This window comes from Lepidochelys kempii, chromosome 27 (assembly GCF_965140265.1).
Source record: "Lepidochelys kempii isolate rLepKem1 chromosome 27, rLepKem1.hap2, whole genome shotgun sequence".
Taxonomy (NCBI): Eukaryota; Metazoa; Chordata; order Testudines; family Cheloniidae; genus Lepidochelys; species Lepidochelys kempii.
In genome coordinates this window covers 16824484-16852457 of record NC_133282.1, presented here as the reverse complement: position 1 = coordinate 16852457, position 27974 = coordinate 16824484, and the positions used below count along the sequence as shown (strand labels likewise).

Genomic DNA, 27974 nt, shown 5'->3' with positions numbered 1-27974 from the left:
CGGGACCGATCGAGCCGGGACCCCCCCCCCCACCGGACACCGGGACTGAGGCGGATCGGGACCGATCGAGCCGGGACCCCCCCCCCCCACCGGACACCGGGACTGAGGCGGATCGGGACCGATCGAGCCGGGACCCCCCCCCCCCACCCGCCCCGGACACCGGGACTGAGGCGGATCGGGACCGATCGAGCCGGGACCACCCCCCACCCCCACCCGCCCCGGACACCGGGACTGAGGCGGATCGGGACCGATCGAGCCGGGACCCCCCCACCCGCCCCGGACACCGGGACTGAGGCGGATCGGGACCGATCGAGCCGGGACCGCCACCCACGACACCGAACCGGGACCGCAGCCAAGTCTTCGCCCCCCGGAGTCCCCGCCATGGAGCTGGACCAGTCCCTGTCGCCGCTGAGGGTGGGTCGGGGAAGCCTCGCGCCCCTCCCCCCGGGACACTCCCCCCAACACCCCCTCCCTCCGGGATCCCTTCAGCGCCCCCCCCGGCCCCCCCCTCACCCCCCCCCGCGCTCACCGTCGCACGCCCCCGGGGCCCGGCGCATCGGGCCCGTTGCGGTCCCAGCTGCAGCGGGCTCGGGTCTCTGGCCCTGGCTAACTCGGGGGGGTTCTCTCTGGCCCCAACCAGCCCGTGGACGAGAACCCCAAAGTCGGCAAAGGGAAGAAGGAGGCGGCGGCGAAGAAGCGGCTGTCGGTGGAAAGAATCTACCAGAAGAAAACCCAGCTGGAGCATATCCTGCTCCGGCCCGACACCTACATCGGCTCCGTGGAGTTTGTCACCCAGGTAACAAGGACAGGCCCAGGCCTGGCCCGCTTCACCGGGATGTACCTACCAGGAGATCCTGCTCCCCGCTGGGACTGGCAACCCTGGAGTGACTGAGGGCCTCTTTGTGCTGCCTCCCTGCAGCGCCTGGCCCCTGGGGTTCGGTGCAGGCCTGGGGCAGCCCCACGCAGGATCACAGACTCCTAGAATATCGGGGCTGGAAGGGACGCAGGAGGTCATCTCCTCCCACCCCCTGCTCGAAGCAGGACCCATCCCCAACTAAATCATCCCAGCCGGGGCTTTCTCAAGCCTGACCTTAAAAACCTCTAAAAAATGGAAATTCTGCCTCCTCCCTAGGTAACCCATTCCAATGTTTCACCACCCTCCTAGTGAAATAGTGTTTCCTAATATCCAACCTAAACCTCCCCCACTGCAACTTGAGACCATTGCTCCTCCTTCTGTCGTCTGCCACCACTGAGAACAGCCTAGCTCCATCCTCTTTGGAACCCCCTTTCAGGTAGCTGAAAACAGCTATCAAATCCCCCCTCATTCTTCTCTTCTGCAGACTAAACAATCCCAGTTCCCTCAGCCTCTCCTCATGAGTCATGTGTTCCAGTCCCCTAATCATTTTTGCTGCCCTCCACTGGACTCTTTCCAGTTTTTCCACATCCTTCTTGTTGTGTGGGGCCCAAAATTGGACACAGTACTCCAGATGAGGCCGCACCAGTGTCGAATAGAGGGGAATGATCACGTCCCTCAATCTGCTGGCAGTTCCCCTACTTATACATCCCAAAATGCCATTGGCCTTCTTGGCAACAAGGGCACACTGTTGACTCACATCCAGCTTCTCATCCAGTGTAACCCCTAGGTCCTTTTCTGCAGAACTGCTGCCTAGCCATTCAGTCCCTAGTCTGTAGCGGTGCATTGGATTCTTCCATCCTAAGTGCAGGACTCTATATCTATGGCGCGCCCCAAATGCGCATCCCCCGCTCTCCCTGCCCACACACTCCCCTGGTCTATAAACCATAAAGCTCTTACATGGGTTAGTGAGTATGACTGGAAATGGGCAAATAGTGCTCGCTTCAGACCGCTTTGTTTAACTTGAATGGCATGTTTTCCCTGGTCTTTTAGTACTGATCTCAGCTGATCGATGCATGTAGCTTGCTTGCATAGTCATGTTGCTATACATTAGAAAGAAATCACAGTACTAAATAGAGCCTGTTCAGTGGTACTTAATTCCTAGACATAAATGGAAAATCATTAACATTTTAAACACAGTTGGCGAGCAATGTGGTTTTGGTATATAAATAGCAGATCAGGAAATCATGGTAAATCTAAAGACAGTGTTTCTTAACTTTATTTTCAGCAAATGTGGGTTTATGATGAAGACGAGGGCCTCAGCTGCAGAGATGTGAGTTTTGTGCCTGGGTTGTATAAAATCTTTGATGAAATCCTAGGTAAGTTGAGAGATGACAGTTCGGTTGCTAGCAATTTATTCCACTGAAAACAAATTGTGGATTCTCTATGTGTTCACTAAGAATCTGTAACCAACATTTTCGTAACTTTTGCATCATTCGACCAGCTCTGTGGTTGATCAAATAATATCCATTGAATAGTTTGATAAATAATATAATTGTGTTGGGTAAAAATGAGTGTAATGTATGATGGTAATTTAAGATAGTGTTTCTAAATTCTGAGGTCTTGAAAGGTGTCCTTTGAAAGAAATTCACTTTGTACTCTTAGTGTGACTCAACTGAAAACTGCCTCTTTAACATGGAAAATCTGTGAAGCCCCAGATGATTCTCAGCAGCCTCTCTTCCTGAATTTGTGTATTTGTTCTCTTGAATACTCCGAGTTTAATTTTGTTATAAGCAACTCAAATTTAAGTGTCTCATCTGAGAATGTAATTTGGTAAATTTACAATCCTTTCTCCATTTTAGTCAATGCTGCAGACAACAAGCAGAGGGATAAAAACATGTCCTGCATTAAAATTACAATTGATCCGTAAGTCTGATTTCATTTTTCAATGGTTTCCCATCTCCTCAGGTGCCAATATGGACAAAAAGAAAAGGAGTACTTGTTGCACCTTAGAGACTAAAATTTATATGAGCATAAGCTTTCGTGAGCTACAGCTCACTTCATCGGATGCATTCAGTGGAATATGGGGAAAGTAGCTCAGCATTCTGGGACGCAAGGATTTTCTCCTTCTGATGCTGTTCTATTAGAGTGGCATAAACAAAGAGAGCTATATGTTGTAGCCCATTGTTTCTCAATGACTGGTCTGACCAGCGCTCGTCCCTGAGATCTCCCTGACGCAGTTTAGGAAGGCAGCAAGCCAGTCCCTGGTATAAAAAAGATTGAGAAACACTGTTGTATCTCACCCAACTTAGACAAATGTAACTCCCCAGCTCATCAAATATCAACCAACTGTGAAAGCTTGTGTTTTCCCTAATCTGGTTCTCCCACAAAGTGGTGATTTCAGGTCAATTCTCTGCTTTTATTCTTTATTCTCTACCTATTTTGCCCTTTTCAATTTATTTCCCACACACACACACCTTTTTCTCACAGAGCACAAATATTTGGCATGTTTAATGTCATCAACTGTGTCTGCACATCTCTGAGACAATGGGGATTTAGTTGACTTGTGCTCCCTCTGCCGACTGTTTCTGCAGCTGCTGAACAGAAACTTTGCTTCTGCCAAAATGGTGGCTTTTTTTCCCTCAGGGGCAGATGTGATTAAAAATATAGATTAGATATTTTGAATCAAAAGAATATTTCACATGAGATAAAAGTTTAAGGTTTTAGGCCTTAAGGCATTTGACAATTTTGCTAAGACTTTTTAGTAAAGTAAAAGCAGTAGCTGTAAATCAAGAGAATTTAAATGTATGTTGCCAACTGACTTGGGCCCAGAAATCTGACCTGTGTTAGTATTGCCTTGAAAGAGCATTTTAAAACAGCCTTTTAAAAATGACTGACCAATCTGCACTACTAGAATCCAAAGCTTGGTGTTTGCCTGTCATTGAAATAATGAGTTTATTTCAAACATAGATTCATAGATATTTAGGTCAGAAGGGACCATTATGATCATCTAGTCTGACCTCCTGCACAATGCAGGCCACAGAATTTCACCCACCACTCCTAAAAAAGACCTCACACCTATATCTGTGCTATTGAAGTCCTCAAATTGTAGTTTGAAGACCTCAAGGAGCAGAGAATCCTCCAGCAAGTGACCCGTGCCCCATGCTACAGAGGAAGGCGAAAAACCTCCAGGGCCTTCCAATCTGCCCTGGAGGAAAATTCCTCATCTAAGACATCTAAGAACAGGGAGTGGTATATAACTATGGCAAATAAAGAGCTCTTTGTTTTAGAGCCCCTTATGAACAAATTATCTACCAAAGGGATTTGTAAGGCTTCATATGACATTTTTCATTCCACAAGTAACACAGTTCAGTCAATTTCACTTTTACAGGAAAACATTTTTCTTTCCAGGGAGAATAATACAATCAGTGTATGGAACAATGGGAAAGGTATTCCTGTTGTAGAACATAAAGTGGAGAAGGTCTATGTACCTGCTCTTATCTTTGGGCAGCTATTAACCTCCAGCAATTATGATGATGATGAAAAGAAAGTCACAGGTAGGAGATTGTCAGAAATTCCATATATTAGCCGTGAAAATATTTTTGTGCAGCCTAATCAGCCTAAGTGCGTTCACTGAACTACCCAAGTGTGAGTGAACAAGAGTTGGCAGCAGAGGAGCAAAAGCTATCCAGATTTAGTTATCTGCTGCTTGTTCTGAGCAACAGTGAAACTCACAAGTCCTTTTCAAGTGTCACTGAACCACAAACTCAGTTTCTGCTGGGAGTCCTTTTCAGAGGGTTCTGAATGTTCAATTATAGAAGACACTCTTCCAGTGAGCAGAGCCACTTCTCTTCTGGAGCAAGAGCTCTAAAACACAGCATCGTTGTCGTTATCACTTCTGCTGCCCAGAAAGCAGTGGATTTCTCTCTCCTCAGTAGAGACAGGGTAGAAAGGAGGATCAAAAAAAAAATTGAAGGAAGAAGAGTGGGAAACTCCTTTCAGACAACATTCAAAAATAATTTGAATAGAGCAATGGTTTTCAGCCTGTGGTGCATGGACCTCTGGGGGTCTCGAGACTGTCTAAGATTTCCAAAGGAGTCCACACCTCCATTTGATGTTTTAGGGGTCCACAAATGAAAAAAGGTTGAAAACCACTACAGTAGAGTGCTCCACCTTCTTGCTAATGTAGAAATGGAGGAGCTCCAAATTTATCAGAGACCTGCTGCCTATGAGCAGTACTAAAAATTGAGCTCCAGAGCTACATTAAAGGAAGCATCCAGTACCCCACTTTCCAGCAGATAATGTACTGTGATGCAGAAAAGGGCCAAATCCCTGTGAAGGATCAATATTCCAATGAAACATGGCTTTAAGATTACATACCAGGCGCACAGGGCAGCTTTGTGTTTTATCCCACATTTTGGTCATACCAAAGTGACCGAATTCCTATTAAAATACTCTACACTTTTTAAAGGGTTTATCATAAAAAGTAACATAACACAAGGATGATTGCTTTATAATTCCAGGTGGTCGAAATGGTTATGGGGCCAAATTGTGCAACATATTCAGTACCAAATTTACAGTGGAAACTGCGTGTCGTGAGTACAAGAAACTGTTTAAGCAGGTATGAATGATCTGCATTGCTTCAGTTGCTTATTTCAGTAGGGTGTAATTTTAGAGGAGTAGATTTTTGAATGCTTGCCTTCAATTTGCTCCCATAATATGCGGGTGCAATTTATATTATTTAGATCCAAGTGTCACAACTGGGGTAAATTTGGCCTACAGTCAGCCACTGTACTGACCTGTAAATTTAATTAAGTATTGTCTGAAAATCCCAAATCAGCTATTAGAGTAAGAATAAAGGGACCAGAAAAAAACAAATTTTCCCTAAATTGTTAAGCTTAGTAATAAATTCTACCTACGTTTTAAAAAATTCAGCTATCTACTCATGTATTTGAAATTTGCATCTTATCAAAGTTCTCCTCCCCAGACCTGGACGGACAATATGGGAAAGGCTGGTGAAATGAAACTGAAATACTTTGATGGAGAAGATTATACTTGTATCACTTTTCAACCTGATCTGTCTAAGTTTAAAATGACAAGTCTGGACAAGGACATTGTGGCACTGATGTCTCGAAGAGCGTATGATATTGCTGGGTGCACGAAAGATGTCAAAGTCTTCCTAAACGGAAAGAGACTGCCCGTGAGTGACTATTTCAAAAGCATTAATTCCTATATGTTTCCCTTCCACGTAAGCTGTGAGATTTGTGCCTAGATAATGCAAAAACTTAAAAAATATTATGCAGTGTGGGAGTGGAGTTCACGGGTGACTCTTCTGTGTACTCTGAGCAGGAGCATTTGAACTAATAAGCATTCATATGAACCTGTTGTCAACAAGCTGCCTGCATTTATCTCTGCAGGTGAAAGGATTCCGTAGTTATGTGGACCTCTACGTGAAGGACAAGGTAGATGAAACTGGTAATGCACTTAAAGTTATCCATGAGGAGGCAAATAATCGCTGGGAAGTGTGTTTAACTTTAAGTGAAAAAGGCTTCCAGCAAGTTAGCTTTGTCAACAGCATCGCCACCACAAAGGTAACTTTTTAACCACATTTAGACTAGCTAATGGTGGGGTTTGTTACTAATTGTGTTGTTTATCTTGGCATTTTTCATGTATATAATCAGTGAAAAATCATTAATTTGCCTAATATGCAAAGGCTATATGTAATTGCAATGCATATGGCTGGTGACTAAAACATACAAAATAGTCTCACCCTTTCCCTGAAGCTTGAGCTCATGTTTGGTCCTTTCTCTCTAGGGTGGCAGGCATGTTGACTATGTAGCTGACCAGATTGTAAATAAACTCATTGAAGTTGTGAAGAAGAAGAACAAAGGTGGGGTTGGAGTAAAGCCATTTCAGGTACAATCTCACGATTTGCATGGTGGAAAAACAAACCGCAGTGCTACTGTGAACTGAAACAACAATCTGTAGGATACTGTTTGTTACATTTATTTGATAAACCCAGCTTTTTTTTAACTAAGTTAGGAAATACTGCAGGTAAAGTGCATTAAATAAAGAAGTCTCAGTTTCCAGTTTTAGTGAACTATCTGCTCTTTATTCAGCACCTGGGAAAAATAGCTTTGGCTGACACCCTCTGGAGTCAGAACACAAGAATGTGTTTAGGGCAGTCTAGGGTGCACAGTATATACAATGTATTTCAGTTTTAGTGTGCCCACTTAGAATTGAACTGCACTAGGAAAATGACTTGCTTGGAGATATCTGTTTAGCAAAACAGCCCATGATTTTCTTGACAATCCTAACAAATATAAAATCGATCATAAGTGTTCACTGGCCGTCTCAACTACTCGAATCTTAATTGGTACTGCTGTGAAAATGCCCTTTAATTCCGTTCAATCCTAGACATCTAGTAACATTTTTTAAAAAAAAACCTTTACTGATTGGTAGTTGAGCAGACAGTGTGTGATGCTGGCAGACAGGTATCAGGAAGCAGCTGGGAGCGACGCTAGTAGAATGAGATGCGTTTGTATGGGTTTGTCATGACTGTTAAATTTAATTACAGGTGAAGAACCACATGTGGGTTTTTGTGAACTCCTTGATTGAGAACCCAACCTTTGACTCTCAGACTAAGGAAAATATGACTCTGCAGGCAAAGAACTTTGGATCAACTTGCAAACTGAGTGAAAAATTCATCAAAGGTGTAAGTATGGAGGTGCAGCAATTACATGCTAGCTAGAGGCACCTGTGAAATTGCCTCTTAAATTAAATGTAGTGAATATAGTACCTGTGAACTAATTTCAGTTAAATCAGTGAAAAGAATATAATTTAACATATCATGTCATGGTTAAGACAACTTCCACAATTGGCTCTTCTGTATTGCAGGCAGTCAGCTGTGGTATTGTGGAAAGTATTCTAAACTGGGTAAAGTTTAAAGCTCAGATCCAGCTGAATAAGAAGTGCTCAGCTGTGAAACACACCAGGATTAAGGGAATTCCTAAACTGGATGATGCCAATGATGCTGGTAAATGTTTTAGACCATTTCTAAGCACAGTCATTTCATTCAAGCACAGTAGCAAAGTCTTTATCTCAAACAAACGAGAAAAAACGTTTCCTATCCAGTCATGTCATCTACAGGAAATTATTTAAACTGAGAACAGAAAAATTGTGTGAAATATAGTTTATATTAAATTTTCTCTTCTCGAAATTATTGACTTTTTGGCAACAAGTGCCAACTGCTGTCCAAGTAAATCAATGTGCATGTTAAAATTACTCATTCCACAGATAGCACGTTTCCTAAGAGTGTATAAATTCTGAGCTGACTTTTTTAATCAAGATGTTGATGAGAAATGAATTGCTTTTCTAGGTAGTAAGAATTCCACAGACTGTACACTTATCCTGACAGAAGGCGACTCAGCCAAAACACTGGCTGTTTCTGGTCTGGGAGTGGTTGGGAGAGACCGATACGGAGTATTCCCCCTTCGTGGAAAAATGCTCAACGTACGAGAAGCCTCTCATAAACAGGTTAGTGGGAATGCCTTTGGAAACAACTACTTCCGAAAGACATGGCATGCTTTAAGTGTAGTGAAATATGCTCTGAGCTGAGACTATTCCACTCTAGTTGGAAACCTAGTGTAATGTAACTATAGTAATGGCATCTTAAATAAATATTTGAGGCTATTCTCACCATCAGCCTGTCTTGCTGATTAAGGAGCAGCATTGACAGATTTAGAAAGTGAGTCCTATCTAGTGCTTTGCCTGAAGGATAGTAGCTGTGATATGGAGTGTGAAATCTGTTTGAAATGTCTTAGAGTAATTTAAGTGCTAGACATCAGTTTGAACAATAGTACATTTCAAAACAGAGGAAAGAGACTCAATGAGAAAACAAAGCACAATCAGCAGGGCCTGCCTGACCCAGAGCCTTTTCCTTTGTTTTTCTGAATTACATGAACTACCATGTTTCAGAGTAACAGCCGTGTTAGTATTCGCAAAAAGAAAGAGTACTTGTGGCACCTTAGAGATTAACCAATTTATTTGAGCATAAGCTTTCGTGAGCTACAGCTCACTTCATCGAATGCATATTGTGGAAAATACAGAAGATGTTTTTATACACACAGACCATGAAAAAATGGGTGTTTATCACTACAAAAGGTTTTCTCTCCCCCCCACCCCACTCTCCTGCTGGTAATAGTTTATCTAAAGTGATCACTCTCCTTACAATGTGTATGATAATCAAGGTGGGCCATTTCCAGCACAAATCCAGGGTTTAACAAGAACGTTCTGAGGAACAGTGGGGGGGGAAGGGGGGAGGAATAAACAATGGGAAATAGGTTACTTTTTATAATGAATCAGCCATTCCCAGTCTCTATTCAAGCCTAAGTTAATTGTATCCAATTTGCAAATTAATTCCAGTTCAGCAGTCTCTCGTTGGAATCTGTTTTCAAAGTTTTTTTGTTGAAGGATAGTCACTTTGGGGTCAGAAATCGAGTGACCAGAGAGATTGAAGTGTTCTCCGACTGGTTTATGAATGTTATAATTCTTGACATCTGATTTGTGTCCATTTATTCTTTTACGTAGAGACTGTCCAGTTTGCCCAATGTACATGGCAGAGGGGCATTGCTGGCACATGATGGCATATATCACATTGGTAGATGTACAAGTGAATGAGCCTCTGATAGTGTGGCTGATGTTATTAGGCCCTGTGATGGTGTCCCGTGAACTACCATGTGTGTTCTGGAAAATAAGTCCTTGTCCGGTGTAATCTTTTTTCAGATAATGGAAAATGCTGAAATCAACAATATCATCAAGATTGTGGGTTTGCAGTATAAGAAGAACTATGACGATCAAGAATCGCTGAAGACCCTTCGTTATGGAAAAATTATGATTATGACAGATCAGGTTAGGTTCACTTAAAGACCAATATTCCTAAAATCAGAAAAATTACTAAATTACAAGAGAAAATATGGCTAGCAGATAAAGCAGGGTGGATCTGCATTGCTCCTATTAGCACTGTTTTACCTGACTCTGGTTATCCATGTGTTCTTATCACACTCTCTTAACAGTTTCCACTTCGTACTGGGGCTATCATACTTTCTTCTCATAACATGAAACAAAATAAAGCAGTGGGAAGTATTTCCACCCTCTGCTGCTGCTCTGTAGTGCTGAACTCTGTGCCAGGCAGATTGGGAAGTCTGGAAAGAGACTAGCCCCTGGATGCACTCTGACAGGTTTCAGAGGAGCAGCCGTGTTAGTCTGTATCTGCAAAAAGAAAAGGAGGACTTGTGGCACCTTAGAGACTAACCAATTTATTTGAGCATGAGCTTTCGTGAGCTATAGCTCACTGCACTCTGTGGCCAAGAATGGTCTTCCAGCATTTTCCCCATTTCTTGGTTAAGTTCCATGCTAAACTCTGGAGATCATAGTCTGTTTTCCAAATAGTCACACAGGTTGGTTTCCATGAGCTGGATCCCGGGAAGTGCTGAGATTCAATGGGAGTTGAGGGTGTTAAACATCTCCCGAGGATTGGATCCTATATTGCTAAGCTGAGGAGCAGTTGCTTTCCTGCAGGCTTCTGGTTAAAATCTGCCTTCTGAAAAAACTGTTTCAGGATCAAGATGGTTCCCATATCAAAGGCTTGTTGATTAACTTCATCCATCACAACTGGCCATCTCTTCTAAGGCATCGTTTTCTGGAGGAATTTATTACTCCCATCATAAAGGTAAAATGCTTCATAGATCGTAATCTAAACAAGTAGAGGAAAGTGTTAGTCTGGAGCTCCATGTGGTTTCACGATTATAATTTTCATTCCCTCTAGGTTTCAAAAAACAAGGAGGAGTTTTCATTCTACAGCATCCCTGAGTTTGAAGAGTGGAAAAACAATACTCCAAATCACAAATCCTGGAAAACCAAGTACTACAAAGGTTTGTTATAAACCCTGTGTGGTGGTGCTTGGAGGCCAAGTAAGAGCTCTCTCATTAACAGATAAATAGATACATGAGTGAAATATACATGTTCTAAGATAGCACAATAAACCACTTTGGAGATGTGCAAAGGCGAGCGCCTAAAAACCCATGTTAAATGGGGTGTCACTTAGTCTGTTTGTTCAGAAAAACATCTCTCCAAATGCAGCCATGATCCTGCAGGTAGCCATTCTCCAGGGGTCAGCCCTATCTGCTTAGTTCACTGGATTTATTCTGGCTGTCCACAGTGCAGAGCCAGTGAGCTCTGTTTCCTTCGGCTCTGTACTGATGGCAGTGCACGCTGAATTCTGATTCCAGAATCTTTTCATGCCAGTTGCCTGGTGCAGAACACAGCTGGCTGATCAGAAATTAGCGTCAGCCTGAAATACTAGCTTTTGGCATTTGTGGAGGTCATTGGTAGACTGAATGTATAACTTTTCTGCGGGTGACCTTCCGCTTAACTCTTGGATTTCATGATACCTTGCATTTGTGCACAAGTACCTTGCATTTTAAAGGTAGTTTGTTTTCATAAAGGCATCTTTGCAGCATGTCATCAAAAGTTTACAGGATATACCACGGAAGTTAGACTTGCTGAAATATTTCTTCAAACTGTAGCTTAAATTGTGCAAGATGTTATTTTGACTCACTGATATTGGCTCTGCAGGTTTGGGTACCAGCACCTCAAAAGAGGCTAAAGAGTACTTTGCAGATATGGCAAGACATCGAATTGGCTTCAAGTATTCTGGCCCAGAAGATGATGCTGCGATCACCCTGGTAACTAGGAATACCTGAATGAATTACTGACTTGTTACTACTTTTAGTATTCTGTTACTTAGTGTGCTGTGTTGTTTTCTGTTAACATGGTCTGAGGCCTTTGCGCATGAGACAAAGTATCTTTGTTTCCGGGCTACAGTTCAGGTCCAACCAGTAGAATCTCATCTGTCTGCAGATCTCAGGGCCGAGAGCACTGTTTTACTAAAGACTTTTAAATGTAGCTCGTGAGAAACTAATCATTCGAGCCCCATTGACGGTTTCAGCCATAGTAGTAAATATTCCTTTAGGATCTTTCTACCCAATCCCTGGCCTTTTTAATACGTTACTGTCAGATGGGATTCTGCAGCTTCACTGAAACAATAGTTCACCAGAACTCTGAACATGCCTCATTTTAATTGGGTGCTGATGCTCAAGCATACTTCTGATATCCTACCCAATACCATGAAGCAAGCCGTTCCAAAACATACAATTTATCTAGTTCTTTTTTGAACCTTGTTAGTGTCTTGGCCTTCACGACATCTTCTGGCAACGAGTTCCACAGGCTGTGACTGTGTGTTGTGTGAAGAAATACTTCCTTTTGTTTCTTTTAAACCTGCTGCCTATTCATTTCATTTGGTGACCCTTAGTTCATGTGTTATGAGGAGTAAATAACACTTCCTTGTTAACTTGCTTCACACCAGTCATGATTTTATAGACCTCGATCATATCCCGTTAGTAGTCTTTTTGCCAAGCTGAAAAGTTCGTCTTATTAATCTCTTCTCACATGGCAGCTGTTCCATATCCCTAATCATTTTTGTTGCCTTTTTCTGTACCTTTTCCAGTATATTTTTTTTGAAATGGGATGATCAGCTCTGCACACGGTATTCAAGATGTAGGCATACCATGGATTTATAGAGGCAATATGATATTTTATGTCTTATTATTTCTGCCTTCAGCTTTAGCTATGACTAAGAGTAAGTTATTGCATTTACTATGCTGTTAAGCCAGCCTGTTTAGCAAGTGTTGGGCTTTGTTCTTCTGGTTCAGGCTCTCCTGCATACTGCTTTCATTGATAAGAGTAGTCCCCTGCGGGGACGCCCAGTAGAAATGGTCTTAAACTTGACTCTTTTCATTTTGTGAATTTACAGGCCTTTAGCAAGAAGAAGATCGAGGAACGGAAGGAATGGCTGACTAATTTCATGGAAGGCAGAAGACAACGGAAGCTACATGGTCTGCCAGAGGTGAATGGTTTTAAATACGTTGAGGAACGCAGTTTCCTGTCTTTCCCTTTCCCCAGGACTGAGTGCAGTTTCATTTTGGTATATTAGAACAGTGTGTAATATAGGTTCATGGAGCCGGCCAATAGGAGATTACTGGGATGTTTGCAGAATGCGACAGAGCAGCATCTTCCTGCCCACTCCTCTCAGCTGGTTTGTGTAAACTCAATGTCAACTGACCAGTGATTAAGTTGGTTGGATGCAGAACGCTTACCCTGGGAATAGCTTTCTAAATAGAGAAGTGGTAAATTAAACTGGATTGTGGGAAGTGGAATTTCATTTTTATAGTGATGGCAGGAAGCATTTGAAAATGGCAGCACTACAGTTGGATTCAACTAGCTATATAAAACAGACTTTCGTTGGAGCAAGGCCATCTTACTATGACAGAGGATGTGGGTACGAGCTCTTTAAGGCAGTGTTTCCAAAACTTGGGATGTCGCTTGTTCAGAGAGAGCCCCTGGTGGGCCGGGCTGGTTGGTTACCTGCCCCGTTCGCAGGTTTGGCCGATCGTGGCTCCCACTGGCCGCAGTTCGGTGCTCCGGGCCAATGGGGGCTGCGGGAAGTGGTGGCCGGTACATCCCTCGGCCTGCGCTGCTTCCCACAGCCCCCATTGGCCTGCAGAGGCGAACCGCGGCCAGTGGGAGCCATGATCGGCCAAACCTGCGGACGCGGCAGGTAAACAAACCAGCCCGGCCACCAGGGGCTTTCCTTGAACAAGGGGCTTCCCAAGTTTAGGAACCACTGCTCTAATGCAATGTTAAATCTTTTTTTGTCCTTAGGATTTTGTATATGGGAAATCCACTAGTTATCTGACATACAATGACTTCATTCACAAAGAGCTGGTCCTGTTCTCAAACTCCGATAATGAGAGATCCATTCCGTCCCTGGTTGATGGTAAGTTACTCCTAGATGGTAGGGTTTTTAGTATGTTCTGCCAAGAACTTAGTATTTGAATACTTGCATGACTATCAGGGAAGCAATATATAGTCTGTTGGCTTGAGTTTGGGACTGAGAGTCTGGAGTTCTGGGTTCTGGTCTCAGATCTGCAGCTGATTCTTTTATATCCATGGGTAAGTCTTAGTCTGACTAATGCCCACCTCTTGGGGCGGGGGAAGTGCATAAATAACTTGGGAGGCCTCAGCTGAAAGGCATTGTAAGTGCACAGTATTGTACTGATCACTAAGGCAAATGTCATTTTCCCAATAAAGGTCTGAAACCAGGTCAAAGGAAGGTTCTGTTCACGTGTTTCAAACGAAATGACAAACGGGAAGTGAAGGTTGCTCAGTTGGCTGGTTCTGTAGCTGAGATGTCCTCCTACCATCATGGTGAGGTAAGAACCTATCCTGCACAATATTGAGGGGAAAATTCTTGACTCCATACTCAAGAAACTCCTAGGGGGAAATAGTGGAGGTAAAACTCCCAAACAGAATGGATACAAGTCAGTTTGCCTGGTTTTTGTGCATTAGACTCTGAATTTAACCCTACGTTGTTGGATCAGCTTACCCTGCTTGGGTATTCAGTCAGGTGCTGCCTCCATAAACTGGGCTAATGACAACCAAGTGTGTTGTAAACGTGATACCTGTAGGCTGAGAGGCATGTTTGAAAAAACTAATTCTCACTAAATGGGAATGGGAATTGGGCACTGAAATCCCCTAGGTGGCTTTGAAAATTTCAGCCTTAGTGCCTTGCAGTCGATCAGTGGCGAGGTGTACTGGAGCTAGCCACAGAGGAGGATGTCCATCCTGCTTTCCTGTTGGGCAGGGTGGGGATTAAACAGGCCTTCCTAGAACGGGTGAGGGGTTTTGATAGATGTTGCAGGACAATCCTGCAAGTTTTCTCTGCCTTCTCAACTTGGGACAGAATAAAGGAATGTCTGTTCCTAAGGATCTGAGATTTAAGTTTTGATAGTGGGAATCAGATCTTGTTTCATCAGTTTCCATTCTTATTGGCTTGACTCTGCCATGCTGACCTTCCATGCTAGTCCTGCCTTTCCCTGTGCTTTGCATGACTTGATCATGCGACTCTGTCCTTTCCAAAAGGAATTTTGCACTCTACGGTTTCAATTTATGTTTTCATTGCAGGCATCACTGATGATGACCATTATTAATTTGGCTCAGAACTTTGTGGGAAGCAATAACCTCAACCTGCTACAGCCCATTGGTCAGTTCGGTACCAGGCTGCATGGTGGAAAAGACTCTGCCAGCCCTCGATACATCTTCACAATGCTCAGGTCAGTAGTATTGGCTTGTCAGATTAGCATTTGGCGTGACTTAGATGGCTGCATTTGAAGATTGGACAGCAAGCACCTAGAATGAGAGACATTAATGATCAGAAGACATCCCTTTTTTAGCTCTGACATCAGGGCCTATTCTTGCTACCCTTAACACTTCCTGCTTTTACTACTATCCCTTTTGTTATGTGTCAACATCCAAGTGAGACTTCTTTGGATTCACACTTCTTTGGATTCAGATCAGTTACACTCTGCTATTGCTTTCACAGAGAGGAGAAAGGAGTGAGATGAAACAGGGTTGGGAGCAGGGAGGTACAAGAGAGGAACAAGAACTGAGGAGCAGTTAAGAAATGAGGCTGTGCTTGTAGAGTTAAGCTTAGTGTCCTTGTGGAGGTGCCGTTTTCTCTCTGACCCTGTAGCACCTTCTGTTACACTGTTGTAAATGTGTTCCTTGAGTTCATACATGATGGTTGCATTGACACAAGGTATCCTGTGGAACATGAAATCTTCCCAGAACTTCTGAATTTTGTACAGATCTTTGACATTTGGCCTGAGGTTCTGGGATTGCTTGTTTGGTCGTTTCTATATCCTAAACACAAGAATTTAGGCCCAAATCCTCTCGTCCTTTCTAGCTCATTGGCACGGTTGATTTTCCCTGCAACGGATGACAGTATTCTGAGGTTCCTGTATGACGACAACCAGCGCGTAGAGCCAGAGTGGTATATGCCTATCATTCCTCTGGTACTGATTAACGGAGCAGAAGGTATTGGCACTGGCTGGTCCTCTAGGATCCCCAACTTTGATATCCGAGAAGTAGTGAATAATATTCGCCTCCTGATGGATGGAGAAGAGCCCTTGCCAATGGTAAGTGGAAATCAATTACAGCTCAGTTTTGGGATTCTCCCTCAAATATTGGCGCATTTATCAAAGTATAAGCTGAACCCAATGTTCTTTACTATTTAGCTTCCTAGTTACAAGAACTTCAAGGGTACAATAGATGAACTGGGACCAAATCAATACCTGATAAATGGGGAAGTGTCCATCCTGGATTCGACAACCATTGAGATCTCAGAGCTTCCAGTCAGAACATGGACACAGGTATGAAATGCTGAATTGTCCCCCGGAAAGTATCTTTTGTCCCAAAGAACCAAAAAGGGGGGTGGCTGCTGTTCCCAGCTTTGCTGCCTGGGAGAGCGTAGAGTTGACTTGCTTTAATTCTTTCCTCAGACCTATAAGGAGCAGGTGTTGGAGCCCATGTTGAATGGCACCGAGAAGACTCCCCCACTGATATCGGACTATAGAGAATATCACACAGACACCACGGTCAAGTTTATAGTGAAGATGAGTGAACAAAAACTGGCTGAGGCAGAGGCAGCGGGGCTGCATAAGGTCTTCAAACTCCAAACAAATCTCACCTGCAACTCCATGGTACGTGCAGCTCTCTGCAAACAGGTTGTCACACGCAGTCTCTGAAAGGAGTGTAACTGAAAAATCAAATTTTAGTCTCAAATGCTTGTAGCATTTTTGAATGATGACAGGAAAGAGACTGCTGACAGCAAAAATATCCTCCCGGATGGAACCAAGTCACTTCATTGTTCTACTTTGCCTTTATGTTGCTATCTTAAAGTGCCATTCTATAAATATCTTTGGAAAGTCAGGGTGTGCCCTGGGATATCTGGGGCAGCATAAGGTGGTGTGGATTTGGTCCTCCTACTAGAGGTGATCCTACCATAATCCACTGGACACCCCCATACTGTAACAATGCCAACACTGACATTAGCATTACATGATGGGGGTGACAGTGCAATGTTATGATGTAACAGTTAGATCCCAAAGGGCAAAGTTTTAACTTTCAAACAGCCCCATGGGCCTGTAATATTTTTTCTAGGAGCTTTGAAATCCTAAAACTTCCTCTCCTGGTATAGTGGCTTACACAGAATCATAGAAAAGTTGGGCTGAGAGGGACCTCAAAGGTCATCTAGTCCAGTGGTTTTAAAACTTATTATTTTCTGGCGACCCAGTTGAAGAAAATTGTTGATGCCCACGACCCAGTGGAGCTGGGGATGAGGGGTTTGGGGTGTGGGAGGGGCTCAGGACTGGGGCAGAGGGTTGGGGTGAGGGCTCTCCCAGCTCTCATTGGCTGAACCAGTGCTCGGAGCAGGGGCAGTGTGCGGAGCCCCATGGCCCCCCCAGCTAGCAGCCAGACCTGCTCCTGGCTGCTTCCGGAGTGCAGTGTGGTGTCAGAACAGGTAGGAACTAGCCTGCCTTAGCCAGGCAGCACTGCCGAGGGAACTTTTAACAGCCTGGTCGGCGGTACTGACGAGAGCCGTCGCAACCCACTTGTCTTACATTCCACGACCCATTACTGGGTCACGTCCCGCAGTTTGAAAACCACTGGGTCTAGTCTATCCCCGACAGTGAGGCAGGATTAAGTATACCTAGGTCATCCCTGATAGGCATGCGTGCAAGCTGGAGTACTTTGTAAAATGACAGATGTTTTGATTTTGCTATGTTAATTATAAGACAAATGTGCACCTCAGCATTGTGGGAATTCAGTAGTTTTGAATGTCATCTTCTTGCAGTTATAACTAAGGCTTTGTTCTCTGCCCCAGGTTCTCTTTGACCCTGTAGGCTTTCTCAAGAAGTATGAGACTCCTCTGGATATTCTCAGAGAATTCTTTGACCTCCGACTCCAGTATTATAGTTTGAGAAAAGAGTGGCTTACAGGAATGCTGGGTGCAGAGTCTGCAAAACTCAACAACCAGGCTCGCTTCATCCTGGAGAAAATTGAGGGCATAATAGTGATCGGTATGTAGTCTCTGTGGTGGCTTTGCGTTCTAATCAAATGTCCTTTTTAAAGCCAGTTGCTCTCCTGTGGTCTCTTATCTATTCAACTTGCCTTTAATAACTCATGCCAGAGCGATCCTCCCTTTTTGATGAAATGCCACAGGAAGCCGCTTCAGTCTGCTTAGTCTTACTGAGCAGAGGATTCCAGTACACATTACTCAAAATAGGATGTTACATAACTTTTGGATTGTTTATTCTGTTCAGAGGTTGAAAGATTTTCCAGCAATTGTTTAGCAAAAACAGCCCACCAACTTCTGACCTAGTTGGGCTAAAATTGAGCGTGAGTGGAAGTGGTAATATTTGCTTTTCTGTTTCTAGTCGGAGTGGATGATTCTTGAGCCCAAGTTTTTTTCCCTGTATTTCCAGGTTGAAGTTCAGTGTTATGTTCTGACTGGACTTACATTTGGAATCCTGGGGAGATGCAACAGCATTTGGGAGAATCATGAGCTAGGAACAGAAAACAGCTCTTCTGGTCTCCCAAAACTCTTTGCCACCTCTATCCAAAAGGATGTACTTTAGTGTGTGCATGTAACCAAATCCACTGAAGATGTACATAGATATATTTTCCTAAGGAGCAATGCTTCATAGTTTGTATCTAGAACCAACCTTGTTAAATGATTTTCTCCTCCCCTGAAATGCACCGAATACAAATATGCAAAGTGCTCAGGCAGGTGCTCTTAACAAGCATTGTAGCAACTTGGTGGCCTGACAACTCTTCATGATCAGCCAGGGCTCTACATTTTAGTACAGCTACAGGCTCATTTCACATATTACTTTGTGGTGACGTTTGCAGTAGAGATGGAGAGACTATTCTGTAGAGCCCTGTGGGATGCTGAGTTGTTATAATCATGTCGAGCTAGTCTTTGACTCTTATCTGTGCCATCGGTGCTGGCCCAGGATCTTTCCCAACATTACGATTTCATGGGTCAGTAAACGGTAAATGCAATTCCTATTCTCTAAGCCAGTGAAACACAAACGTCAGGGTTTCATTAACGGAAATGTCTGTTTACAGAAAACAAGCCCAAGAAGGAGTTAATTCAGGTACTTATCCAGAGAGGGTATGAATCGGATCCTGTGAAGGCCTGGAAAGAATCTCAGCAGAAGGTAACTTTTCCATCAACTTCTTTTCTCCAAATCAACCTGTCTAGCTTCTGAACTGGCCCCATCACTTTAGTCTTGTCATTTGTTTTTTAAATCCTTGGGAGGTCTTCAGATACTAATGTGCTCTTCCTTTCTAGCACATAGGTTTAACTAGCAGGTGTGTTAGTCCATGGGGTCCTTTTGGAGAAAGCGAAACCAAATACAAGTTTTGTATTTTGTTCTGACAGTGATGAGGCCCCTTTCATTCTTGTTTCTTGTGGCACTGAGTTCCATAGTCTAGATTCAGCTGAGAAAGTTGTCTCAGAGCACAGTCCTCCTCTTTCTATGTAAACTTACTTATAGAAGTTGACTATTTAAATCTCTCTGTAGGGTGCAGAAGAGGAAGAGAGTGACAATGACCAGGATAACGAATCTGCTGGAACTTCCGGCCCAGACTTCAACTACCTGCTAAACATGCCCCTCTGGTACCTGACTAAAGAGAAGAAAGATGAGCTCTGCAAACAGAGAGATAACAAAGTATGCTGGTTGGTTCTGTTCTTCCAAAGCTAGAAAGGGAAGTAGTGTTTAAATTCAAATGAGCAACTAATGTTTTCTGATTGGCTCATTGTAGGAAACGGAGCTGGAAAACCTAAAACGCAAGAGTCCCTCAGATCTGTGGAAGGAAGACCTGGCTGCCTTTATTGAAGAACTTGAAGTATGTAGATGATCAGTGCAGACAGCTATAAGATCTTGATCTATGTTGTTTCCATCACAGAAGCCTAAAGAATATAACTTGAATGTGCCATATGAGCCTGATCTCTCCCTAGCAGAGGTGTAACCCCCCCCTGTATCCATTCTGCTGGGTAAGACAGGGTGTCCCTGCCCTGGGGCAAAGAGCTGGAACCAGCAGAGAGTCCAGCCAGGAACAGTGGCTGTTGGAAGGCAATGGGATGGGACTTTGGGACAGGTAAGGGAAAGCCAGAACTATGAAGTAGTCAGGGAAGGCCTGGAGTAGAAAGCTTGTTGAAAGAGGATACTGCAGACAGGAGGATGCGCCTGAGTGGTCAGACTGTAGGCAGTACACGTGCAGCTTTGTACTGACCTGGCCTTTGTCCATTTCAGTTCTGGTTGCTCTGCTGTACATTATTACCAATTCCTTGTATTCTCAGAGTAGTAACCGGAACTGCAGCTCTGGCTTAAATAGTGCCTTGCAAATAGACAAATCTGTAGCAGTCTGTGGAAGCTTCACGTCATCAGATGATAGGAAATGCATCATCGAGTCATTAGAGTCTAGTCATTCACTGAGTATCTGCAAAGGGTTGTTTTTCTTGGTAGAACAGGAATATTTTTCTTAAGCTCACTGTTTTGGTGTGGTTTTTTACAATCACCTCTGCAGGCTGTGGAAGCCAGAGAAAAACAGGATGAGCTGGGTGGGAGAGCTGGCAAAGCTCTCAAAGGGAAAGGGGGGAAACTAAAGATGAAGAAGCTGCAACTGGCTGAAGTTATGCCCTCGCCACATGGCAGAAGAGTTATCCCTCGAGTAACTGCAGAGATGAAGGCAGATGCGGAAAAGAAGACTAAAAAGAAAATAAAGGTAAAACAAAACACTTGAAAGGACTCTTAGCTGGGATCCTTCTTCATCCAGCCTTTCCTGTGAAATTGCAATTTTGGGTAGGTGAAGATGACCCTGCACAGCAGAAGCCTGCTACGCTTCTGTGCAGAGTTTCGGGGTAAGGAGAGAGGGGCAGAGAGTAGAACCTGTCCCAGGAATCATTGGAAGACTTGTTTGAACTGGTGTAGTCCACTGAATAGGAATCCTGTAAGAGACAAGTGCTGCAGGCATGTTCACCCCTTTTTCATTTGTGTTTCCAGTGACATTATTTCTAGTCACTCAGTGAATCATTGCTGTGGATGTTAGAGTCCAGGGCAGAGTTTAAACCAGATTCGACATTTTCCTATGGCTACTTGTAGTTATACAATTCAGCCAATCCCCACTTACAAAAACAAATGATCCCTCACCTTTTGTTTGCCCTGAAGCTAATCTCATGACTCCTTTCCACACAGCCTATTCCCTCAAACAAATGTTCCAGTTAACCTGCACTCTGTTTTTAAACACACCCTGCTCAGTTCTGCATCCTTCCACACCCTTCCCGGGATGCCACTGGGACATAAAAAGGCAGCAAAGCTCTGGCAGATGGGCAGGGCAATGTTTGTTTTGTATTTAATGGTTGACTCTTGCTGTTTAGCAAACTCATCTGCTTTGAAGAATGAGCACACCTGATTTGCTTTGGCTGCTCCTAACCAGACGAGCAGTTTATTGCTCCATGTACTGTAATGTGGTATTTAAAACTGCGAGTTCATCCCAGTAAAAATGCTAATCTTTTTTATCTGCATTCAGCCATTTTAAATGGGGAAGAACCAGGCGGAGCTCTCATGTCTCTTTGTATCTTTAGACTGAAAAAATGGAACTTGAGGAGGATCAAGAAGGAAACTCATCAGAAGATAAGAAACCTGCAAATCTTAAACAAAGATTAGTAAAGAAATTTAAAACTGAGCCAGGTAAACATTTTGTACATGTAATCCCTTCAATGGAAAGCGAGGGCTGTTCCAAATTTGGTTGTATGAGCATGTCTGAGAATGGGAGGTGGAATCTGGGACCAGTATGCTCAAAAGAATTAGGTGAGGGATGTGCAAAATGGTCATTGGCTGGAGGCACAACCAGAATGTCTCTCCTGTGTTAAAGCCAGAGCCCATTCTGTTAAGTTTTTAACTTGGACTTCTGAGTGCACACGTAGATCAGTTGATACCTCTGTGTGCATCCAACTCTCAGGTACTAAGAAACAGTCCACTCTGCCGTTCAAGCCAGTGAAGAAAGAGAAGAAACGAAATCCCTGGTCTGACTCAGAATCTGATTCAGAGTGTGATAGTGAGGTGGCCCCTCCGAGAGAGAGGCCGATTCGCCAGACAGCAGGTGAGCAATGCCACGTGGACCAAAATGGGCACTTAATGAAGGGTAAAATGGAACTTGAATCCTTAAGGCTTGGCTACACCAATTATAGAGGTCCCATAGTCAGATGATCCCAGCAAGAAGTAATTTTTAAGCTGACCATTTATTGTGTTACACACAAGAGCTAGTTAATTCCATTATTCAGTCACACATTGCAGCTCTGTCTGTCACACCTCTGGTGCACTGGGGCAAAAGTGAAGGGGTAGTAATCCTGAGCAACCCGAGTAATGTGGCTATTTTGTTTAACTGCAGCGTAACTATTTTATAAAATCAACTCTTTTGTTGGTTAGCAAGCCCAGATCTGTGCCCATTACATTGGATTCTCTCACAGGCAGAACCTTCAACATTTAGGAAGATTCTTATGGCCAATTTTATCCCTTCTGTTGTAGGTAAAATATGACACAGATAATTGAGATACATGCTATAAAACCCACTAAAGAGGTCTGATGAATTGTACAGTTAGCAAATGAATCGCATCTCTTTTACTTTGTTAGTAAAAACCAATTACACCTTGGATTCGGATTCAGATCTCACTGATGCAGACGGGACTCCTCAGTCTCAGGAGGTCAGCGAAGAGGATGTTGTCCCAGAAGCACACTCACCAGAGAAGTCTGCTCCCAAGGCCAGAGGGGCCCCCAAGTGAGGATCTTTCTGGATACAGTGCTTTAGAGCTGGGGTTTGCTGGGTTATACTCAGTGTTTTATATTGGATAAGAAGCTACATTTTTATTTTGTGGATTAATTGTTTAATATACATCTGTTCAGCAATGTGTCGTGGGGTTGTGTTCTAGGAAAACCAGTGAAAAGAAAGCTAAAGAAGAATCCAAACCACAGCAGGTGCAAAGTGCTATCTCTAGTAAGTATATGCCCTGAATGAGATCTCTTTGGTTTGCCTTAATACCCTAGACTGGTTTAAAGTGTGTGGGCACCCTATGGTGTTTCGATACAGACAAAGCAGAAAGGTTATAACAAATTGAAATATCTCCTTATTGTGAGATGTTATTAGGAAGTTAGGAGAGCTGGCCTCAGGGAGCTGCTTTTATTCCAGTCTGGCTCTACAGATCAAATCGACTTCATGATTAAGCCAGAACTGAAAGTGGATCTCGTTCTTACAGTTAGAGTTGATCAGAAATGAGCTCATTCCAATCTTCTATTTACAATCAGACTGAAATAGTAAGAGCCTGGCCTGTTGAATTCACTGTTGATTTTATTTACTCGAGTTCAAATCCAGGACACCGATTATGAAAATCTGAGTCAAACTTCTGCAGCTCCTTCTGTCTCTGCCCCTCTTGCTAAGCCTGGAAAAGCTGCACCCAGAAAACCTGCTGTGGGCAAGAAAACCACCAGTGCCACTAAGGGTAGGTGAAGTTCAGTCTTTCAGAGCTGCAGAAAATCATTTAAAGGTTTTTATTACTGGTTACTAATATATTTAGAAACAATGGTTTCTAACTTGCCATTTAGAGGCCAGAGTGTTGACTTGAGCTTTTAGTAGTTTTGAAAAGGATCTGGAGTTTATGGCAAAGGGCCTTTTTAGTCACGGTCCTTTTTAAGGAAAAATTCCATTTCTGGACATATTACTGTGTGCTCTTTCCATCTCTACTTAATGACGCATGTGAGCCTAGAGCCCGGGTCACGTGCTTTTAGGGTGAGCATCTGAATTTGGAAGCAAGAAAAGAGAAGGCTTCATAGAGGTCCCTCCATGTCTGTCCTGTGCATGAGGGAACCAGGCAGAGAAACAGTGGCGTGTGACATCACCACATTTCTGCTGGAAATGAAACTTGCAGGAAGCAAGTAACTAACCCAAAGGCTTAACTGCAGCTGTTGCTGTTTCAGATACGCAGCCTTCCATCATGGACATTCTAGCCAAGAAAAAGGCAGCACCCAAATCCTCCAAGACAGCAACAGCCAAGGCAGGAAGTTCAGACTCCAGTGTTGACACAGTAGTGCCTAGGAAGCCGGCCCCCGCCAAGGGGAAGAAAACCACCACCAAAAGGAAGCCATGCTCAGACTCGGATTCAGATTCTGATTTTGGGTCAAAGCCTCCCAAGTCATTTGCAGTTAAGGTTCGTATTCTGCCCCGCACCAGGCACAGAGGTGTCCCTGACCACGCCTGTTTTTAAGACGGCAAGCGCTCATTCTGGGGCACGACAAGTGTAACTTCAGTCATTCTAGTGGAACGGAGGCTGTAGGAGCCCCCGTGTCAGACCTCTCCCTGCTGCTGGCCTTGGGGTGTGTGGCCAGAGGAAAGCAGGTGCATTTGGGATGCTGCTAAGCCGCACCAATCCCAAAATGCTGTTTTGAACCTGGGCATGAGCCTGGGTGCCAGCCCTGAGAGCAGGGGAGCAAAGGGCAGCGTTAGGCGGTTTGAGAACACATCCTTGTATATCCGACTTGCTCTGGCACTCCTTGGCCCTGGCTCTGGCCCAGTGACTAGAGAAGTGTCCGATGCTACATACCTGTTTGCTTTCTCCCCCAGAAATCCAAGGTGGAAGACGAGAGCTTTCATATTGACCTAGAATCCGACTTGGACAGCCCTGTGGCGCCTGCTCCCTGCACAAGGCCTGGGCGTGCCCGAAAGCCCATTCAGTACCTGGAAGAGTCTGAGGAGGAGATGTTTTGAGTTTTAATATGAAGATTTTAAAGTGCTGACCGTATTGATCTACAAACTCGTTCTTGGAGAGGAGCTCTCAGCAGGCGCTGTCGAGTCTCCCCAGAGAATTGCAGATCTCAGATCCAGGAAATGGTTTTACTGAATAATTAGTGCTTGCCCCAAAATGTGATGCTGCATGTGAGTGCCAATCTCGTTTTCCCCCCGGGTTATACCATTTCCATGTGTTGGAACAAAACCCCCTCCAGCAAGAATCAAGCAGCAGTAGCATGTACAATTAGTGGCAGAGAATCCTATAGCCCGTTAGCTGGAGGAGCTAATTTCCCTGGCCTTTCATGGTCATTTTAGTGCAGAAGCAGACTTTTAAGCCCACCAAATATCTTACCACTTCACGTATGTTCCCTCCTCTTTCGATTGTCTTAAAGAAGCTGTAGACATGTTTTACTGCAAGTCTCTAGGCTAAACAACCACAAGAGATTCAAAAATACAAGCTCTAAAGTGGGGCGAGACCCCTTGGTCAGAGGGAGGTTTTCTTGGTTTTACTCTTCTCGCTCCTTCACAATCTGTCATTTCGTCCAAGCTCCACTTTGCTCTTTTGGTGGCCAACATTTTGCCACCTTCAGAATTTTCAGCCGTGACGCTTACGTCCGATTTGGAGCAACTTGCCCTGAGACGAAGGTGTGTGCGGCTCAGGCTGTGCCCGATCCGCACTCTGTGTTCCCGCCTCCATTGTGTTCAGCCCTGCAGTCGCTTCTTGGGTAAGAGCCCTTTGTCCCCAGGAATAAACTGCAATATTAAAATGCCTGTTGAGTGCTTGAGCCCGGTGCTGAGGGAGCGAGTGACCTTGGTGGAGTGGGGGCGTTGGTGATGAGGGAGCGCGGGGCTGGGGAGACGCCTTCAATACTGGCTACGGCCAAAGAAAATCCTTACCATTGAAAAGGAACACGTCAGAAGCAGGGTGGTCATTCCAGTGCCCCCATGGCAGACTGGCCATTAGGTTCCTGTGTCCCAGGTAGGGATATTAGCCGACTGCCACCTCAGTTAGTCCTGATGACAAGGGGCTTCCTGCTAACTTCTCCAGTGCCCAGCTGAGCAACGTGAGTGCAGGTTCTGTCAGGCCTGTTCACGCCACCCATTAGCTCGTCAGGGGTCTGAGTGCCTGGAGTCGGGCTGTCCAGGATACCAGCTTGAAGCCAGTTGCCACAGACATCTAGTGGCCAGGGTTTATGCAATCCAGGTGCCCACGCAGAAGGAGCTGGGAAGTGTGTCTTGTTCCTCTTCCCCGAAAAGGCATCCACTGGAGGATTTGCCCACTGTTTCTTTGAAGGGCTGATGTTCAATGTGTTTTTCCTAGAGCCAGTTCCATGGTGCTGAGTGGGATTGCTCAAGTGTTTGTCTCTGTAAATATTTTCTGTGTTTGTAACGTCCTGACATTCTAACGGCCATTTTTGTATTTCTGTAATAAAGGATTTTTACCCCAGTTTTGCTCAGTAATGCTGATGTTTGTTTCAGGAAGGCATTGTCCCCACTGGTAACTGTGTTACTGCTTGGACACACTGAATCACCCCAGTGAAGAGGCCTCAATCCCATCCACTGCCTCTAGGCAACAGGCCTAAATGGGGTCAATGGCACTTGCCAATATTTGGTGCCTTGTGCTCTTCATAAGAGCAACATACAAATGATGTCCTTGTTGCTTCTTTCCTGCAGTGAATTATCCAGCCTGACGCTGGCATGGTGGAAATGACCGAGGTCACAGGGGAGGGATAGCTCAGTGGTTTGAGCATTGGCCTGCTAAACCCAGGGTTGTGAGTTCAATCCTTGAGGGGGCCATTTAGGGATCAGGGCAAAAATTGGGGATTGGTCCTGCTTTGAGCAGGGAGTTGGACTAGGTGACCTCCTGAGGTCCCTTCCAACCCTGATATTCTATGATTCTAAAACTTCATTGGATCAAGTGGAGGTGGGCTCTGACTGGAGTTGAATCCATGTTTAGACAAGTCCTTGGGGCAGACACCCAATGTTTGATGGCCTGGAATGTGTCAAGTACCTCTCTGGTGCTGTAAAATTAACAAATTGTGTTGGATCAAAGGAGCAGATTGGGGGGAGAGTTGGGGTGTGATTCCTTGTGGAATGAAGGGGGTGCCCACAAAGGGAAGGGAGACCATTTGGGGAGGGGAGGGGTGAGTACCTTCTTTTATAACACTGGGTCTCTGCAAAGCCAAAGAGTTAATCACAGTGACTGAGCCCTTGAAATGCTTTTCCTCAGTGACATCAATGGGAGCAGTTCTCTCCCTTGAGCAGAGAAGATTGCAGCCCCTGGCACGGGGTGAACACTTTTAAAATATTTTCAGTTTTTTGCACAACTGGCAAAGACCCTCCAACCCTCACCCGCTAAGCTGAAGCCTGGCGTTTGTTAGAGGGGATTTCAGCACTTGTCCTGTTGGACAAGGATCGTTCTTGTGCACTGTAGCCAGGGGCGTCTTCACAGGGCAGCAACCCGAAGTCCAGCTGCTCTGCCATTGCGCCCTTTCTCCTCAGGTCTAACTTCAGGCAGCCTAACAATAAATCCTTTGGTAGGGCTGGAAGCTTCTTCCGAGGCTTGAAATGCAGGTGCAAGAGAGCCGGAGCGCCGCGTGAGAAAGGCCCTGCATGGCAGTTGGGAATTAGCCCAGTGTGGTGATTTCTCCAGCAGTGGGAGGCAGCTGGCCCCATGCCCAGCGCAGCTGGACAGTGTCAGGTGGCGCAGAGTCTGGGGGCTCAGCAACTGGTTTTATGCCAGGCACGGGAGCCACCCTGGGCAGGGGCCTGGCACACGTGGCTGCCCACTTTGCCGCCTCGCTCTTGGAATAACGTAGCCGTTTGAGGGGGAACTTGGTGGCCAGGCAGATTCTGTACAAGTCGATACTTTACCCACGACACTGCTGTGATTTCTCAGAAAGAAATGAGAGCCAGCCTGAAGCAGAGGGATTCACTTGACCTTGCCTGGTCTAGACCAGTGGTTCTGACAACAGTTCAACCGCTTCTCCAAGTCCAAGCTGCTCCAGTGGCTTTAAACAGGTGGCTGGCCAGGTAATGCCAGCAAGGTTTTCCCACAGCGTGGGCCCGGCCCAGCCAAATCTGACGTGTCCTGCAGGAGAGCCTCAGTTGCTCTGGGGTGCCACTAAGGACCTGCCTCCACTGGCATTCCCCAAGCACCGATTGCAGCAGCTTCACGTTCGACTGCCCCAATGGTCTGCAGCAGCAGCTCCTCGGGGTGTTTAATCAGCCACTTTCCTCCAAGCCTCCAGCCCCACAAAATGGGCCATTTAAACTGCTGCCCCCGTTTCCTGGGTTAGAGCCTAGGTGGCTGCAG

General features: G+C 44.8%; 1 protein-coding gene across 2 annotated transcripts; it reads left to right on the top strand.

Moving 5' to 3' along the window:
- Positions 1 to 120: 120 nt before the first annotated feature.
- TOP2A (DNA topoisomerase II alpha) lies at positions 121 to 26105 on the top strand. 2 transcript variants are annotated; one of them, XM_073325644.1, is made up of 35 exons: positions 121 to 414; positions 641 to 796; positions 2142 to 2232; positions 2716 to 2779; positions 4265 to 4410; positions 5377 to 5474; positions 5841 to 6053; positions 6271 to 6444; positions 6668 to 6769; positions 7431 to 7568; positions 7751 to 7889; positions 8232 to 8389; positions 9638 to 9763; positions 10473 to 10583; positions 10680 to 10785; positions 11489 to 11598; positions 12726 to 12818; positions 13634 to 13748; positions 14063 to 14184; positions 14936 to 15084; positions 15717 to 15948; positions 16048 to 16182; positions 16312 to 16512; positions 17697 to 17892; positions 18944 to 19035; positions 19402 to 19548; positions 19643 to 19726; positions 20408 to 20605; positions 21465 to 21570; positions 21842 to 21982; positions 22546 to 22657; positions 22809 to 22873; positions 23238 to 23375; positions 23851 to 24080; positions 24494 to 26105. In XM_073325644.1, exons 1-35 carry the CDS (start codon positions 382 to 384, stop codon positions 24635 to 24637), a joined length of 4665 nt encoding a protein of 1554 aa, XP_073181745.1. In that variant the 5' UTR covers positions 121 to 381; the 3' UTR covers positions 24638 to 26105. The 2 variants fall into 2 exon arrangements, with proteins under 2 accessions (XP_073181745.1, XP_073181744.1); XM_073325643.1 differs by having other exon boundaries at positions 122 to 414; positions 22513 to 22657.
- The last annotated feature ends 1869 nt before the right edge of the window (positions 26106 to 27974 follow it).

What these genes read in the sequence shown, in the direction of transcription:
- TOP2A (XM_073325643.1), top strand. Translation starts at nt 382, where the DNA reads ATGGAGCTGGACCAGTCCCTGTCGCCGCTGAGG. An exon ending in AGTCCCTGTCGCCGCTGAGG is followed by an intron (nt 415 to 640) that starts GTGGGTCGGGGA and finishes GGCCCCAACCAG; the next exon opens with CCCGTGGACGAGAACCCCAA. An exon ending in GAAAACCAAGTACTACAAAG is followed by an intron (nt 10,786 to 11,488) that starts GTTTGTTATAAA and finishes TTGGCTCTGCAG; the next exon opens with GTTTGGGTACCAGCACCTCA.